A 15,817-nucleotide genomic window follows, 5' to 3' on the forward strand; every position below is an offset into this window, starting at 1 on the left:
AGCCAGTTACTTGTTTGGCCCCAACTTCTCTGGCATGCTAGCAAACCCATGCTCACTTGCGGTGAAGGCATGTATTCCTATTGCCACAACCTCATTGAATATACGGTCCAACTTGTCTTCTAAATCACGGTCAATTCCACAGAATTTGAATTTTTAGGCGGTTGGTGCTACCTACATTATGTGGGGAAGTTGATTACTTTAAACGGTTCAATAAGAAATATTACTAGAAAAAAGTCTTTCGTGTAATGAAAATTAATTAATGAAAATTAATTAATGAAAATTGTTACCTCTAATTTCTCTGTCCACCATTCCTTTGAAGCATCAATGGTCCGTTTGATTGGATTTCAACCCAAGCCCATTGATTCTTGTTTTAATTCATTCCATAATTTCCAGCCATTCTTCACCCACTTATTCTTAAATTGCAACATATCATACTCCATTTCTATCATTTCTTTGAACTTCGTCATAATATTTCGTCATTATTCCTTGTTAAAATAAGTGGTGGTTCTATTTCTCAGTTCAACCTCCTTAAGACAAATATCGCAAAATATGAGTTTGTCTTCTCTATCCCATGTGACTGATGAACCGACTTCTATAGACTTAATCATTGTTTTACTAGCACAAGAAAATAAACATTAATATTTGACGGCAAACACAACACAATAATTAGCCACCAGAACCAGACAATTGGCAACCCACAGCCAATTATGGGATATCAATACACAACCACTACAGCCCACAAAGAGCCACCACAAGCCAGAGTCGCCACCCCAACCCACAACAAACTGCACTATAACCACACAACCACAACACCTCACCATTGACTTTAACCCACAACTAGCTATTGGATATCAATGCACGACCACCACAACCCACAAAGAGCCATCGCAAGCTAGAGCCACCATCACAACCCACAACAAACCACACCACAACCACACAAAAACATACCCCCACCATTGCCTTTAACCCACAACCAACTATCATCATCCCAACTCACAAGTACCACACCACACAGCCCACAACCCACAAGACAAACCAGAGCCACTACACAATCACAGCACCCCAGCCAATTTTAGTAACATGTTATGCATATAGAAGAGATGAGCACCCACATATGCACAGCCAACCACTAAAACCTAGTGTCACCACACCACAACCACATATGCACTGAGTTTACACAACCACCACAACACACTGCAGAGGCATCACACCACTACCACAACACACCCAACCACTAAAACCCAGAGCCACACTACAGTATAACACCTCAACCCACATCGCATCACTCCAACCACATCACAACACAAGGAATGACCACCATCCCAACCCAAAGCAATCACCCTAACACCCATGGACACCACCATTATTGCCTTTAACCCACAAGTACCCCACAACCCACAACACAAGCTAAAGTCACCATACAACCACTGCACCCCAACCCACATCATAGCACAACCACATATGCACAGCCAACGAAAACCGAAGCCACTACAGAATATAACCACCACAAGCCACTGCAGAGGCACCACACAACTACCATAGCATGCCCAACCACCAAAACCCAGAGCCACATCACGGCACAACACCCCAACCCACATCATAGCACAAGGCATGACTACCACCCCAACTCATAATAACCAACTCAACACCCATGACCACTACCACCATTGCCTTTAACCACAAGTACCACATAACCACACAACCACACAACCACAACACCCCAACTCACATCACAACACAACCACATATGCACAACCAACTACTAAAACTCAGGGCCACCACAACCACATATGCACCGAGTTCACACAATCACCACAACCACATATGCACCGAGTTCACACTATCACCACAAACCACTGCATAGGCACCACATAGTTACCACAACACACCCAACCACCAAAACCCGGAGCCACATCACAGCATAACACCTCAACCTACATCACAACACAAGGCATAGCCACCACCCCAACTCACAGGAACCACCCCCAACACCCACAGCCCATTACCACCATTGTCTTTAATTCACAAGTACCACACAACCACATAACCCACAACATAAGCCAAAGCCACACACACCCACAACACCCCAACCCACAACCACATATGCACAACCAACCACCAAATCCCAGGGCCACCACACCACATCACATATGCACTGACTTCACACAACCACCACAACCCACTGCAGAGACACCACACAACTTTCACAGTACACCCATCCATCAAAATCCAGAGCCACATCACAGCGCAACACCTTAACCCACATCACAACACTCCAACCCACATCACAGCGCAAGGCGTATAGCCACCACCCCAACCCACAACAACCACTCCAACACCACAACCCACACAACCACACAACCCACAGCACAAGCAAAGTCATCACACGCCCACAACACCCCAACCCACATCACAACACAACCACATATGCACCGCCAACCACCAAAACCCAGGGCCACCACACAACATCCCATATTCATTGAGTTCACACAACCACCACAACTCACTGCAGAGACACCACACAACTACCACAACACAAAACCCAGAGCCACATCGCAGCACAATACCCCAAACCACATCACACCACTCCAACCCACATCACAGCACAAGACATAGCCACCACCCCAACCCACAACGAGCACCCCAAACCCATGGCCGCTACCTCCATTGCCTTTAACCCATAAGTACAACACAACCACACAACCCACAACACCACAACACAATCCAGAGCCACCACAAACCCACAACACCCCAACCCACAAAGCAACACAGCCAACCATCAAAACCCAGGGCCAACACACCACATCCCATATGCACTGAGTTCACACAAACACCACAACCCACTGCAGAGGTGCCACACAATTACCACAGCACACCCAACCACCAAACTCAGAGCCACATCACAGCACAACACCCCAACCCAAATCACAGCGCTCTAACTCACATCACAGCACAAGGCATAGCCACCACCCCAACCCACAACAACTACACTAACCCACAACCCACTGCTATCTTTGTCTTTAACCCACTTTTGCCACGCAACCACACAACCTACAGCACAAACCAAAGCCACCACACACCCACAACACAACCACATATGCACAGCCAACCACCAAAACTGAGGGCCATCACACCACATCCCATAGCAGAACCACCGCAGCCAACAAGCACGACCAACACAATATCCACAATAAGGAGCATCACCCCGATAAAAAAATTTTCACACCAATGTAAAAGCGCAAAGAGAACTACCATTCAAAAATCAATCGAAACCAGCAAGAGAAGAACCAATCACAAGATCATAATCACAGAAATAAGTTTGAAGAGAATACCACAGAGAAGATTGATCAAGAGAGAAGAGAGGGAAAGTTGGTCGCGAGAGAGGGCTTGGAGGGAGAAGGGCGCAGTAGCGAGAGAAGATGGGAGAAAATCGATCGTGAGAGAGGGCCCGAGGGCGAGAAGAGGATATGGTAGTAAAAATAAGCAGTAGAGTGTAATAGGATGCGGGCCAAGGTGTCAAACCCGCGGCCCACATTCTGCTGAAAGTATCTAGAACTTCATCAAAACGCAACAACCAAATGAAAAAAAAAATAAATTGCTGATTGGGGTCGCGCCAAGCAGGATACGCGGCCCAAAACAAACCCTTGGTTGTGGAAGAGGGAAAATACACCTGTTATTGTTTTTTAAGCTTTATGCATTACATTCAAACAAATAGGGTGACTGCCATTGATATAAAGTAATGATGGAAGAAGTGGATAGATTTCAACACTTTCTCCAATTTTCTTCCTCATATGATGGAGGTAAAAGACGCTAATAATGTTCTTTGAACTTTATAAGCATTGCATTCAAACATTGGGGGAAAGTGGTAGGAATAAACTATTGAAGTTGTAGTGGAGAATGACCAAAATGACAATGAAATTGATATTGAATAATGTTGAAAGAGAAGGTGGATGGGATCTCAAGGGTTAATAGTAGATTTCATTAGCTTAAATACTTTCACCAATTCTTCCTTATATTGAGATCTTGAAACACACATTGAAAGAATAGATAATTATCAACTACTTTTGAGCTCAACTAACATACAAAAAAATTGCTAACATATTATGCATATAGAGGAGATGAGCACCTTGAGAGAGATTTAAGCCTTTATTAGACATAGGGGAGGGGCAATCATCAACAACTATAATAAGTTAGAGAGAGGGCATGTCAAGGGAGACAACAAGTGGCAACTACCTCTCATCTATGAAGAGGCATTGGTAGCAACAATTATAAAATTAAAAGAGGAAACATCATAAGAAACTTACATGATTATTCGAGAGTGTTGAGCAAGATGATCATAATCCTTCTGAAATAATGGTTGATCCAAAAAGCTAGAGGGAAGCTTGAGGAATGCTTGAAAGTGGAGGGATATCTAAAATTAGCATGCTCCTAAGGGATGCTTAGTACAATTCCAATCATATCAAGGAGAAAATGCTTTTCCTATATGACCTCGGCTTGTATAAATCTTGCCGCCCTAACCATATCTTTTAGTAAGAGCAAATTGATAAGAAACTAGCACAAAACATGATGAAAGCTCAATGATACTGGAGGAAACCCAAACCAAAATGAAAGAAATATTTTTGCTGAAATTGAAAGAATTACAAACACGATGCTTGAAAATATGAAATAACGACAACAAAATAACAACACCAACATAAAGATAAAATGTCTCGTTGGAGTCGAGATACAGTCAGAACCCCACCCGAACCCTTGGAGATTGTCATCACCTCGGAAGAGTTACAGTCGGAGCACTTTATCACTGTAGGGTACAACCCCCATAGGGGAAGAACGCTTCAAAGGCAAAACTCAGAATTCTCTACTTATCGAAAAACCTTCTTTCCTAAGCAAAAACATCCCCTATATATAGGAGGGATTAGGACTTATATTGGGCAATGCTTTCAATTAGGAAAATAGAATAAAAATGATGTAATATAATAACAAGTATTTATAACAGGGGATTTCATGGAAAATGAAATAAATATTAGGAGAAAAAGAAAGAAAAGGAAGGAAAAGCGTTTAGACAACGGTTACAGCAGCTGCTAAAGTAACGTGTCCGCGACACTATAGCAGCTACAGTGCCGCGATCTGGGGAAGCTCCTGCATCAACCTAACGAGATTAGGGAGCTTCGATTTCATCCATCAAAGCTTTTAGGGCAGAAAAATTTTGATGGGGGCGGCTTGATTAGGGGCTGATGCTAGAGACCCTAGGATAGGACTAGGGCTGGGCTAGCTCTGATAGCAGATGATACTGGAGGAAAACCAAATCATAAAGAAAGACGAAATATTTATTGAAATTGAAAGGATTACAGTCATAAAGATAAAATCTCTTGTTGGGGTCGAGCTACAGCCGGAGCTCCACCCGAACTGTTGGAGATGGTCACCACTTCAGACGAGTGACAGCTAGAGCACGTTCTTGTTGTAGCCCCCAAAGAGGAAGAACACCTCAAAGACAAAACTCAAAAGTCTCCAGTTATCGAGAAACCTCATTTCGTAAGCAAAAATAGCCCCTATATATAAGAGGGATTAATACTTATATTAGACAATGCTTTCAATTAGCAAATAGAATAAAAATGAAGTAATATAATATGTAAGAATTTATAGTAGGAGCTTTCACAGAAAAGGAAAGAAATGTTAGAAGGGGAAAGGAAAGAAATGTGGGGTGAAGGGTTTGGACCACAGTTACTATAGCTGCTATAATAACGCATCCGCGGCACTCCACAATTCGGGAAAGCTTTTGCGCCACTCAATGACCTAAAGAAGTCGAAAAGAACATTGGCAAGTGGAGCTGAATGACTGGACTTATTGGAGGGAGGGATTAAGTCCTTTAGAAATTTCGTAAAAAAAACTTCATATTGTTTTTTTAATACAATAATTTTTTGATGGTAAATGTTATGCGTTGAAAAAATTCATATGATTTTCATAGCTAGTGTTAATTAATAGGCAAATTTATTATTGAAGAGATTTAAAAATGCATTGTCAAGACATGAATTTTTTATTTTCCTAAAAGAAAAATGTTGGAAGGAAGAATGTCCCAAATCTTCTTTAATGTGTCTTGGAGTTTAATTTAGATAGTAGATAACTCGAGACTTTTTACTCTCTTGGTGAGGATAACTTAGCCAAGAGCTTGTCTTTCAGAAAATTTGAGGAAACATATTTATACGTTTACATTTTTCATGAGAAACACTAGTAAATGGATATCTCTTGACTGCAGGAGAAAGTATCTTTGGTTGGGGCAAGTTTCGACTCAGTGGGAGGAAATTAAAATTTCATGTCTCTATTAGGAAGGAGGCAGAGAGAATATAAAGAGGAACTCAAATTATTGAAGGTGAAAACCAAAAAGATTGGGCTATAAGGGCAAGTAGAAGCAGATGCTTGGAGCACACGTGACAATGGTAAGTATTGATGGATCGTTGTAGATAAAACACAATGTGGGTGTGATGAGTGTGGCTCAAAATAATGAAATTAGAAGCATTAGCATGGGCACAAATAAAGCATGATAGCAGATGGGCAAATTGGGCGGCAGGACGCACAATCATGAGTGCAAATGAGCCGGTGAGATACGTGCTCAAATGAGCGAGCGTGGGCAGGGAGGGTCATGACACTACGAGTAGTGGTCTGGTTATCATCCTAGATGGGTTTTATTAAATGAGAGGGAGGGATGGTGGGGGAATGATAGCTAGGGTTAGGATTAAGCTTGCTTTAAGATAGAGAATATCCTCCATTACGAGCTTATAAAACATGAATAGAACCATATCTGCTTCTAAGCAATGTCTCTTTATTACTATTTCTAATATATTACTTTTAATCACTGGAAAAGTTGGCTTTGGACTGGTGTCTGATCTTCTTTATTAAGCTCTCTATAATAAAACTTCCTTGGATATTGAACGAAATTACTATATACAACTTTTACCTTAATTGGCATTTAATCCATGTCTTGTTTTCTGGTTTTTTTGTGCAAGCTCTGCCACAATTAACCTTTAAAGAATTAAAAATACTGTATAGATATACTTGGTTTAAAAATCAAAATAAAAATAGTGGAAGCTTGAAGATGAGCCTAGCAAAACGTAGTCTTTAACTATAGTGCTCATTCAGTTACGATAATCTTGAATGGTCCCATTTTTATATCCTCTTAAGATGTGATTTACCTATTAGTAAATCATGTAAATTTTGAAGTAAAAAAGGATAGAGCTGAAAGTTAAAACGTCTTTATATGCTTCATTTTATGTAATTTAAATCGAATAATGACATGCAAGCTTAGCATAATCTGTATATCATAGTAATCATATTTATAGAGTATCCATCCTTTCTGTTGCATACAAGTTACCTGAGTGCATAGGAAACGGAAAACCTAAATTATATCCCAGCTGATGGCCGAAGCCATGAATACATTGTTAATTTGAAATTTCACTTTCCAAAAAAAAAAAAGGAAGGAAATGCATCTTTTTTACTTTTTACTATACAATGAAGAATCTGAATTTTGCGTTCTTCCTCAGTTTTGCATAATGGTTAGGCACCGGGACTTTTTTGAGCTACCAATGGTCCTTTTATGAAATTGAGGAGATATTATCATAGCTTCCCTTTGATCTAAGGGTTCCTAAGGTATCTAAAACCCCACGTAAACAAGCATTCAAATATTTGTACCACACTCATTCATGAGAGTAGCAAAATCCCTGTCCGTCAAGTTGCGAGAAAAGAGTTAAGTAATCTCAAGCATCACTAGCAACCCACAATGTTTGCTTAAACACGCCTTATTCCAAGGGTTAGGGTATTCAGGTTACAAAGCTATGAAGGAGCCAATGCATTGAGATGATGTTTCTGATTTGGGAGAATCTTTAATGTGTTACATCTTTATAATGTGCTGTCTCTAGCAGTCATAAATTTTCATTAACTGGACTGCTCTGTTTTTGCAGGTTATGTAGGTCTGGCAACAATAGCTGGTTTCATTTGGTGGTTTGTTTATTACGACGCTGGTCCCAAGTTGCCATATAATGAATTGGTAAGATGTATGCTATCATTTTTTTTTTGCATGCTAATTTTTTAGTGCAAAAATGTTCATCAAGGTAATAAGGAAGTCTATGCTCCATAACAATTTATTGTCAATATCCATTGTAAGTTGATATATATATATATATATAATTTGTTGGTCGGCCACCATCGCTAGTGCTGACTGGCTCAGTTGATTAGCCAAACATCTAGTTAGCCAACCTCAACCGAGCATTACCATCCATGCATGCTAGGAGACGAAAAAATAACTCCAAATCCCTTCTTTTTTGCTTATGGTTTGGAGAAGATGAATAACAACTATAACTAGGGCTATAAGTGAACCAATGCACTCGATGAACAACTCGAACTTGGAGGTTAAATGAACTAAACATGAATATCTTTTAACTTATTTATTTATATTCATGAATAAAGTTCATTTATTGTTCAATAAGTAATTTGTTAAATGATTGATATTAAGCTCAATGATAACTCACATGATATAGGATATATTATTTTAATAAATTTGATTAACTATAACTTATATAATGGTAAATTTAATAGTAATATATTATTATATCAATAATATTTTAGTATTATTTATTAATTATGTATTTATTTATTAATATTTATTTAATAATTAACATATTTTAATAATTAATACACATTATCCAACATATTCTATCAATCATAATTTACAATATTGTTTAATTAATCATTATATAAATATATGATATATATTAATTAATCTTATAAATCACATTAATTATATAGTATTATATATCTTTAATCTTTTTTCTTATTTATGGATTACACTTCCCTTAGTTTTTAGCTGCAAACTCTCATTTCTTCTAATTGTTTTGCATTGTTCATACTTTTTTTTTCTTGTTCACAATTCCATGAAATCTCTTTGGTTCTTGAATTAATGCTCCTGTGTATATCATAAGACGAACTACCTCCTTGAAGTACAAGTCTGCATTACGTGATGTGTTTATTGTCTTGTAACAAGGAACAAAATGTATCATCTTGGAGAAACAACCTACCATAATCATGACAGTTGTCTCATTGTATCTGAGACAACTCTACTAAAAAATTTATGTTCACGTCCATCCTAAGCTATTATGATCTTGACAAACAAACATTATTCCAAAGTCTATTTTGGTAGAATAAATAACCATTTTTTCTAGCACAATTAAAGTTGGAGTTGAATTCAGGCTAGTATTTTCACGAATCAAAGTTCTAACCATAAATTATGTAAAATATTTTTACAACTTCTCATAATTGGCTGGCCACATATCTTAGGTAAGTTTGACAAAAAAAAAAAAAAAACTAGAATAAGTTCTATAACACGTTGAATCTCTCTCAGTGGTAACTACCTATGAGATAAATTGTCATTTTGGAGAAACAGTCTACCATAATCATGACAATGATTGTCTTATTGTATCTGAGGCAGCTCTATTATAAAATTTATGCTCATGTCTTTCCTAAACAACTATGAAATACATAAGTTAATCCAAAGTTTATTTTGCTAGAATTAATAGTCATATTTTTCTAGCACAATTAAAGTTCGAGTTGCATACGGGGTAGTATTTTCATGAATCAAAGCTCTAATCATCAAGTATGTAACATATTTTTACAACTTATAATCTTTTGACTGCATATCCTAGGCAAGTTTGACAAAAAAATTCTATAATAAGGTCTATAACATGTTGAATCTCTCTCGGTGGTAGCTACCCACAAGATAAATTGTCAATTAGGACATCCAACAACTCCCTCAATAGGGCTTGCCCTTTTCTTGATATTGTTTCTTAGATTCATTATATTCTAGAGCAACCAATGCAAGTCTTGTTGGCGCCACTCCCATGGCCTTAGCTTGAAGGGTGTGTCAAATCACTAGCATCTCTCCTTTGGTGGTTGGAAGCCGGTACTTCTCCTTTGCGTCATCCCCTTCTCCTATACTCTTATTGCCTGATCCATTGGATGAACCCTTCTTAAAGGGTGGTGTGGATCTGGTACTACTGTGTTGTCTCTTCACCTTCAAGGTTAAGGCCTGGAAATCTTGTAATATCCAATATGGTTGTAATTATACCACGCTGCTAATAAACGGTTCTAATTTTCCTAGATATTGAGCTATGATGTTCTCTTCAGGCTTCATTACTTCAAACTTTAACATAAGCTACTTCGAACTCAGTTGTGTATTGTTCAATTGAAAGATCTTTTTGTCATAAGTGATGAAGTCTCAAGAACATAAATAACCTGTTTGTAATGTGTTGGTTGGTACTTGTGTTACATCTCCCTTTTTATCTTAGACTAGATAGTGATTTTGTTTTTTTTCCTCGCGTTGGCCTAGAGGTTTCAAAATTTTCTACCATAAAGTTGCATTTATCTTTAGATTATGGTGTTTAGCAATACTTTTAATGTACTTGTACTCAAAGATTTGTTCTATTGTTTGGAGCCATTCGATAAACTCTTTCAAATCCATGTGACTTTCAAAGTCTAGTAATTCTACATTTTCTCCAAAATTCTAGCTTCTTCTCTGATATTCCATACTACATCACCTCAGTATTGTTTTTCATTTTTGGAAACTTCTTGATGGAAGGTTTATTTTCTTTTCTCGATTTGTTAAATTATTGTTGCGGTTATGGGTGATCTTTTTGTGTTGTTTCCTCTCAAATACGACAAGTATTTGTTGCATTTGGAGGATTTTTCGCTGCATTTTCTCCATAGTGATCCTTTGCACACCACATTGAGAGTTTATCCTTGGTGGCATTGTGTCTTTTATCTCAATCAGGGTTTTGGCAAGTGTTGAGTTGTAAATCACAGGTTATGGTTTTGGTGGCAGGTATCGGGTGGATTTTTGGTGGAGATAGGAAAGTTGGCTTTTGAAAATTTAGTGTTAGGGCTAGCAATTGTTAGGGAATTGAGTTGGTCAAATATTAAGGTATGTAAATTTTTGGCTTAGGCATTGGAATGACAAATCCCTAAAATTTCCGGGATTGTTGAGTTCTGATACCTGATAACACTATTTTAGGACTCCTAGAAGGTATTCAAGACACAGACCTAGTGGGATGTGGTCGTTGAATAGCGGGAGAATGATAATATGCTGTTTCGTCGGTGTTTAGATTGAGATAGACATCGTTTGACTGCTGTCCAGGCTGTGAAAACAGCTGAGGAAATCATGAAACAATGATGTACAAACGGTGAGGAGGTTCAACGTATGTTCCTGAACAAGCTACAGACACTTTGTTAAAGGAATATGATAAAAGACTTCCTAGGATGGAAGAGAATACAATCTCTTAACACACACAAAACTAAGGTAGCTGGCTGTAAAGTTAGAATACAACTTATATATAAGTTCCCTGGTAAAATGTACGAGATAAAACATTTTCAGGACCTTTGCTTGTGATGAGTCTTGTCTATGAGCATATGAGGTTAAATCATATAGACAATTTTTTATGCCGTGTCGCCAGAGCAAGAAAACCCACCTTGTTAACCGATAGACCTCATACAAATCATGCAATGATGAATGCCTTTTTTCGTTTGAGTAGCAGTATTCAGCATTCTTTAGGGAAGGAAGAGCTTCTCTACTCCTCTTAGTATTCTGCCAAATCAGACACCATGAATTTTGATCCTTTTCCGGCTGATGCTTTTCTGATCATCATAATACAACTTTTGTCATGTCTCCTAGCCACTCGTTATATGAACATTGAGAAAGGATAATATGGAGGTGATCATAGATCACATCTTGAGCCACAAGTGGTAGGTTGTCGCATCACTTTAAGACAACTAGAGCTATTGATAACACTAAAAAGGACAGGCATAATGCAATTGATGGTTGGTTTTAGATAGATGATGTTGTCGATGGCTTCTACATTCCAGAGAAATTATTTGATTTATTTAATATGTACATTTTGATCTCCTTCCACTTTCATATTCTTCTTCTTTTGACTACTTTGCTGTTTAGTCCATTTTTTTGTGTGAATACTTGTCTTATATTTGTTTAATTTTTCTTCCATCTTAATGTTCAGGTTAATTTTGATACCTGCTCGACAAGAGAGACATCATATCCATGTAGTATATTTGTAAATCGGCATCCATCAACTGTTTCAATGACTGTGCTTGTTGTTGTAGAGATGTTCAATGCCTTGAATAACCTCAGTGAAAATCAGTCGCTCCTGTATGGTTTGATTTTCTTACCACTTTCATATTACGATCTAGCATTACTTATAAATTAGTGACATACTACAGTATATCTTATTAGTGTTTTAGTTATCTCGAAGTTGAAGTCCAGCATATTCTTGATTTGTTTAGTGTTATATCATTGTATTTCAAACTATGGGGAATTAATTACTTTAGTTCATACATATTTTCTGCTTAGCGTTTTAGATGTTCGCTTTAGATGTTCATGCCTGTCAGTATGCTTGGAATACTTGAAAATATAATTATGTGGTTGCCTGTCCTTGTATATTCTAATCTTAATTCGTTTGCGCAATACATACTATGTATCGGTTGTCTTGAAGAACTTTCTATAATACAGTCAATCTACCATTATCTTTCAAAATGATATAATATAGACTAATATATGTTTGCAAAGGTTGTTTTGGCTTTCTTTCTCAGTGGCTGAACTTAGATTTCAATTAGGAGGGCAAAAAGATATAATCATAATTTATGGGGTTAAATCTTTTATGATATGCACAATTGCAAGAGAATTCAATAGTGTAGCGTTCATGTCATACCTAATTTCATAGTGTTCTGTCAAATCTAGAGGGCAAGAGTTACCTCTAGTCTCTTGGTTACATCACAGTTGCCACTAGCATGCTTATTGTAGACTTTCAATAAATAAACTTTTATTACCATGGACTGTACCTTTGATTATGAAAAAAAGCCAAAATCGTTCTTTGAACAATGCTTATGTTTTTTTTTTCCCTCCAGTGTCATTCGTCCCTGGAGCAATCCCTGGCTTGTTTGTTCTATAGCACTAACTATGTTTCTTCATTTACTAATCTTGTACATTGAACCTCTATCCATCCTTTTCTCTGTAAGTCGCTTTTCCATGTACTAATTCTTCATTTGTAAAGTTTTTATTTTCAATAATTTTGTATAATAATTAAGTTTTCATTTTCACAGGTAGTTCCATTATCATGGACCGAGTGGAAAGTTGTCCTGTATCTCTCGTTCCCTGTTAGTTTATCTCTGCACTCTTATTTGCTTCAATAGTTCATACTTTGCCACAGTTGCATTTTGTCTCAAAGATCATGTCTTGAAAGATGGTCGTCTAATATTTTGAAATAGTGATCAAGAGGTTACTATTTGCTGGCAGGAGATATAATCATATTTTTTTGAATGCTGCTGCTTTCTGAAGAATTTATGCACTGGAATCATGACATATATTTCATATTATATATTCATACCAGTTTTCTAGAACCGATTATCACATTATCATGTTTTATTTACGTCTATCTTACATATGTTTTACCAGTATACTTGTTGCTTAATTTTATGTGAAACTCTATAGTTATTGTGATATATTTGTTGCATAACTTTAGGTTCTGATAATTGATGAGCTTTTGAAGTTCTTCTCGAGAAAATCTAGAGGTTAGACGGATCTCTTCTCCCTTCAATTAAATTTGATACATCAAGCCCCCATTAATTCTCAGTGGCATTGTTTGTTCGTTATCCTGAAATGTAAATTCATTACATAGTAATTAATATACTTTAATAGGTATCCATTATCTACTAATAGAATTGAAGCCTAAGGAAAGTGCAATTTTCTCCCAACTTTCCCCTTCATTATGGACAATAATAACCTCATTACACAACCTGATGATATTATATTTCTGGTATATTTGCAGGTAGGATTTTCAATTTTAGGTTCAGAAGAGCTGACTTGCTTCCCAAGAGAGAAGAGCATGACAAATAAGCTAAATAGTCCACAATTTTTATTTTTTTTCTTTTTGCTTGTTGAGAGAATTTTTAAATTTTGCAAAAAAAAACTTTAGCCACAGAATTCTTGCAACTCCGTGAAAGTGCAGGGGAAATATGACCACACAATTTATGCTTTTTAGTGTGTGTAGCTGTGTTGAGTTAGTTTAGAGAGATAATTGAAATTGCATCTTTCATTCTATTTGTAATATACATATCATTTCTGTAATGACTTTAAAGCTGATAAACAAGCTTCGGTCGGGGTAATATGAGACTTGTGTTAACATCTAATATATTCCCTCTACAGTACCCTATTGTCCTTTGCCACTTATATGGGGCTGCATATTAATTGTAATATCATATTTGTATATTTTTTCTGTTGTTGGGAATCAAGAGTACCTGTGTAACACTAGTTGGGGTGGAAGCATATAGGCTCTTTATCCATGGAAACGGTAGGTTCTGTAGCTTTTTAGATTCTCCATTCCTGTATATTGCCTCTCAGGCTGTTAATGAGCCAACTTCAAGCTGAACTCATGCCAGCTCAAAATTAGATCAACTAGATCGTGCTCTAATCGAAACCGATTCATGGTTTGTTACATTTGATTTCGAGCCAGCTCGGTTCAAAATTAAATCGAGCTCAATTCTGCTTGAAATCAAAATGAGCTATAGCTCAAATTTAAGTTGTTTGGATTCGTTCAAACTCAAAATTGGCTCTATCCGGCTTGAAATCGAAACAAATTGTCTCGGATTGAGTTATTTAAATTCATTTCAGCATGAAATTGGCTCTTAAATTTTTATATTTGATATTATTTAGCATCATATAATTTTTTTATAAATAAAAAATATTTTGAGTTCATCTCAAGTTAGTTCAAGCTGATTCTCATTTGGTATGGTTTGAAATCAGCCCGCAAAAAAAACAATCTAAAGTTTTGGCTTGGCTAATAATTTGACTCGTTTATTTTAATCCAATCTCCATCTAAGTTAAAATTCTAAACAAAAATCGATGTTGAAGCTAAATTCACAGCCCCAATTGTTTCACATTAGTTTCTCTCCCCAGATTATTATTTGATGCGAGGAGGCATTGGTCGCTCTTCTACCTCTTAACTTAAAATTCATAAACCATTTCCCCCCTCATTATGAATTAGCAGTAAATGAAGAATTAATGTTGTGCAGGAGTAAGTACATTTCCCAAAACGGGACATACGACAGCTCCTATAGTCGTCGCTTTCATTGTTTTAGCATGCACGTCATGAAAATGCAAGTGATACTCCATACAAGTGCATTCATATTATTTCATCTCATTTTATTTTAAAATTTTTTTACATCATATCTGAAAGTTATTTTTATCTTCCATAGTGAATATTTGATCTTGTTTTATGATAAATTTACGTACTCACACATTAATAACGTAATTTGCTTTATGACCAACTTTCTTATCATGGAACTATCATTCACGATCATTGCCCATAGCTTGATATGAATTAATAGTTAAAAGCTAAAAAAAATATTTTACTAAGTTTTAAATAAATTTCAAACTATCTATATATATCATTTTAAAAATATTCATAGCCTAACTTTGAAGATGTAAAACTTTACTCCCTCTACATAATTCGTTATATGGATCAATCAACACAACTCCAACTCAATATATGTAATCCTCTTCCAATGTGATTGAACCACCGAAAAAAAGTGAAGCTCTCTTTATTCAAACTTGCAAAAGTTTAACATAAATATCACAATTTTAACTAGTTCATTCATCTAAGATAAACCTTAAAAAAAAAACCAAACAAATCAAAGTAAAATCAAACAAAAGAATGCTTATACTAAAAAAAAATAATTTTTTTTTTTTTAATCTAAAGAGTTTAATCGTCACCCA

General features: G+C 36.7%; 1 protein-coding gene across 2 annotated transcripts in view; it reads left to right on the forward strand.

Moving 5' to 3' along the window:
• Positions 1-14,236, forward strand: part of LOC110031982 (calcium-transporting ATPase 3, endoplasmic reticulum-type) — a 109,165-nt gene extending 94,929 nt beyond the window's left edge. The window contains exons 29-34 of one of the 2 annotated variants that reach the window (XM_020735459.1): positions 7,950-8,035; positions 12,048-12,196; positions 12,952-13,057; positions 13,147-13,200; positions 13,566-13,614; positions 13,872-14,236. In XM_020735459.1, coding sequence (XP_020591118.1) covers positions 7,950-8,035; positions 12,048-12,196; positions 12,952-13,057; positions 13,147-13,200; positions 13,566-13,614; positions 13,872-13,939 — 512 coding nt within the window. In that variant the 3' untranslated portion in view covers positions 13,940-14,236. Of the gene's footprint in view, positions 1-7,949; positions 8,036-12,047; positions 12,197-12,951; positions 13,058-13,146; positions 13,201-13,565; positions 13,615-13,871 lie in introns of those variants that run through there. The other variant, XM_020735461.1, reaches the window with a different exon arrangement.
• Positions 14,237-15,817: the final 1,581 nt, after the last annotated feature.

The sequence above is a fragment of the Phalaenopsis equestris genome, unplaced genomic scaffold (assembly GCF_001263595.1).
Source record: "Phalaenopsis equestris unplaced genomic scaffold, ASM126359v1 Scaffold000873, whole genome shotgun sequence".
In the NCBI taxonomy this organism is placed as follows: Eukaryota; Viridiplantae; Streptophyta; class Magnoliopsida; order Asparagales; family Orchidaceae; genus Phalaenopsis; species Phalaenopsis equestris.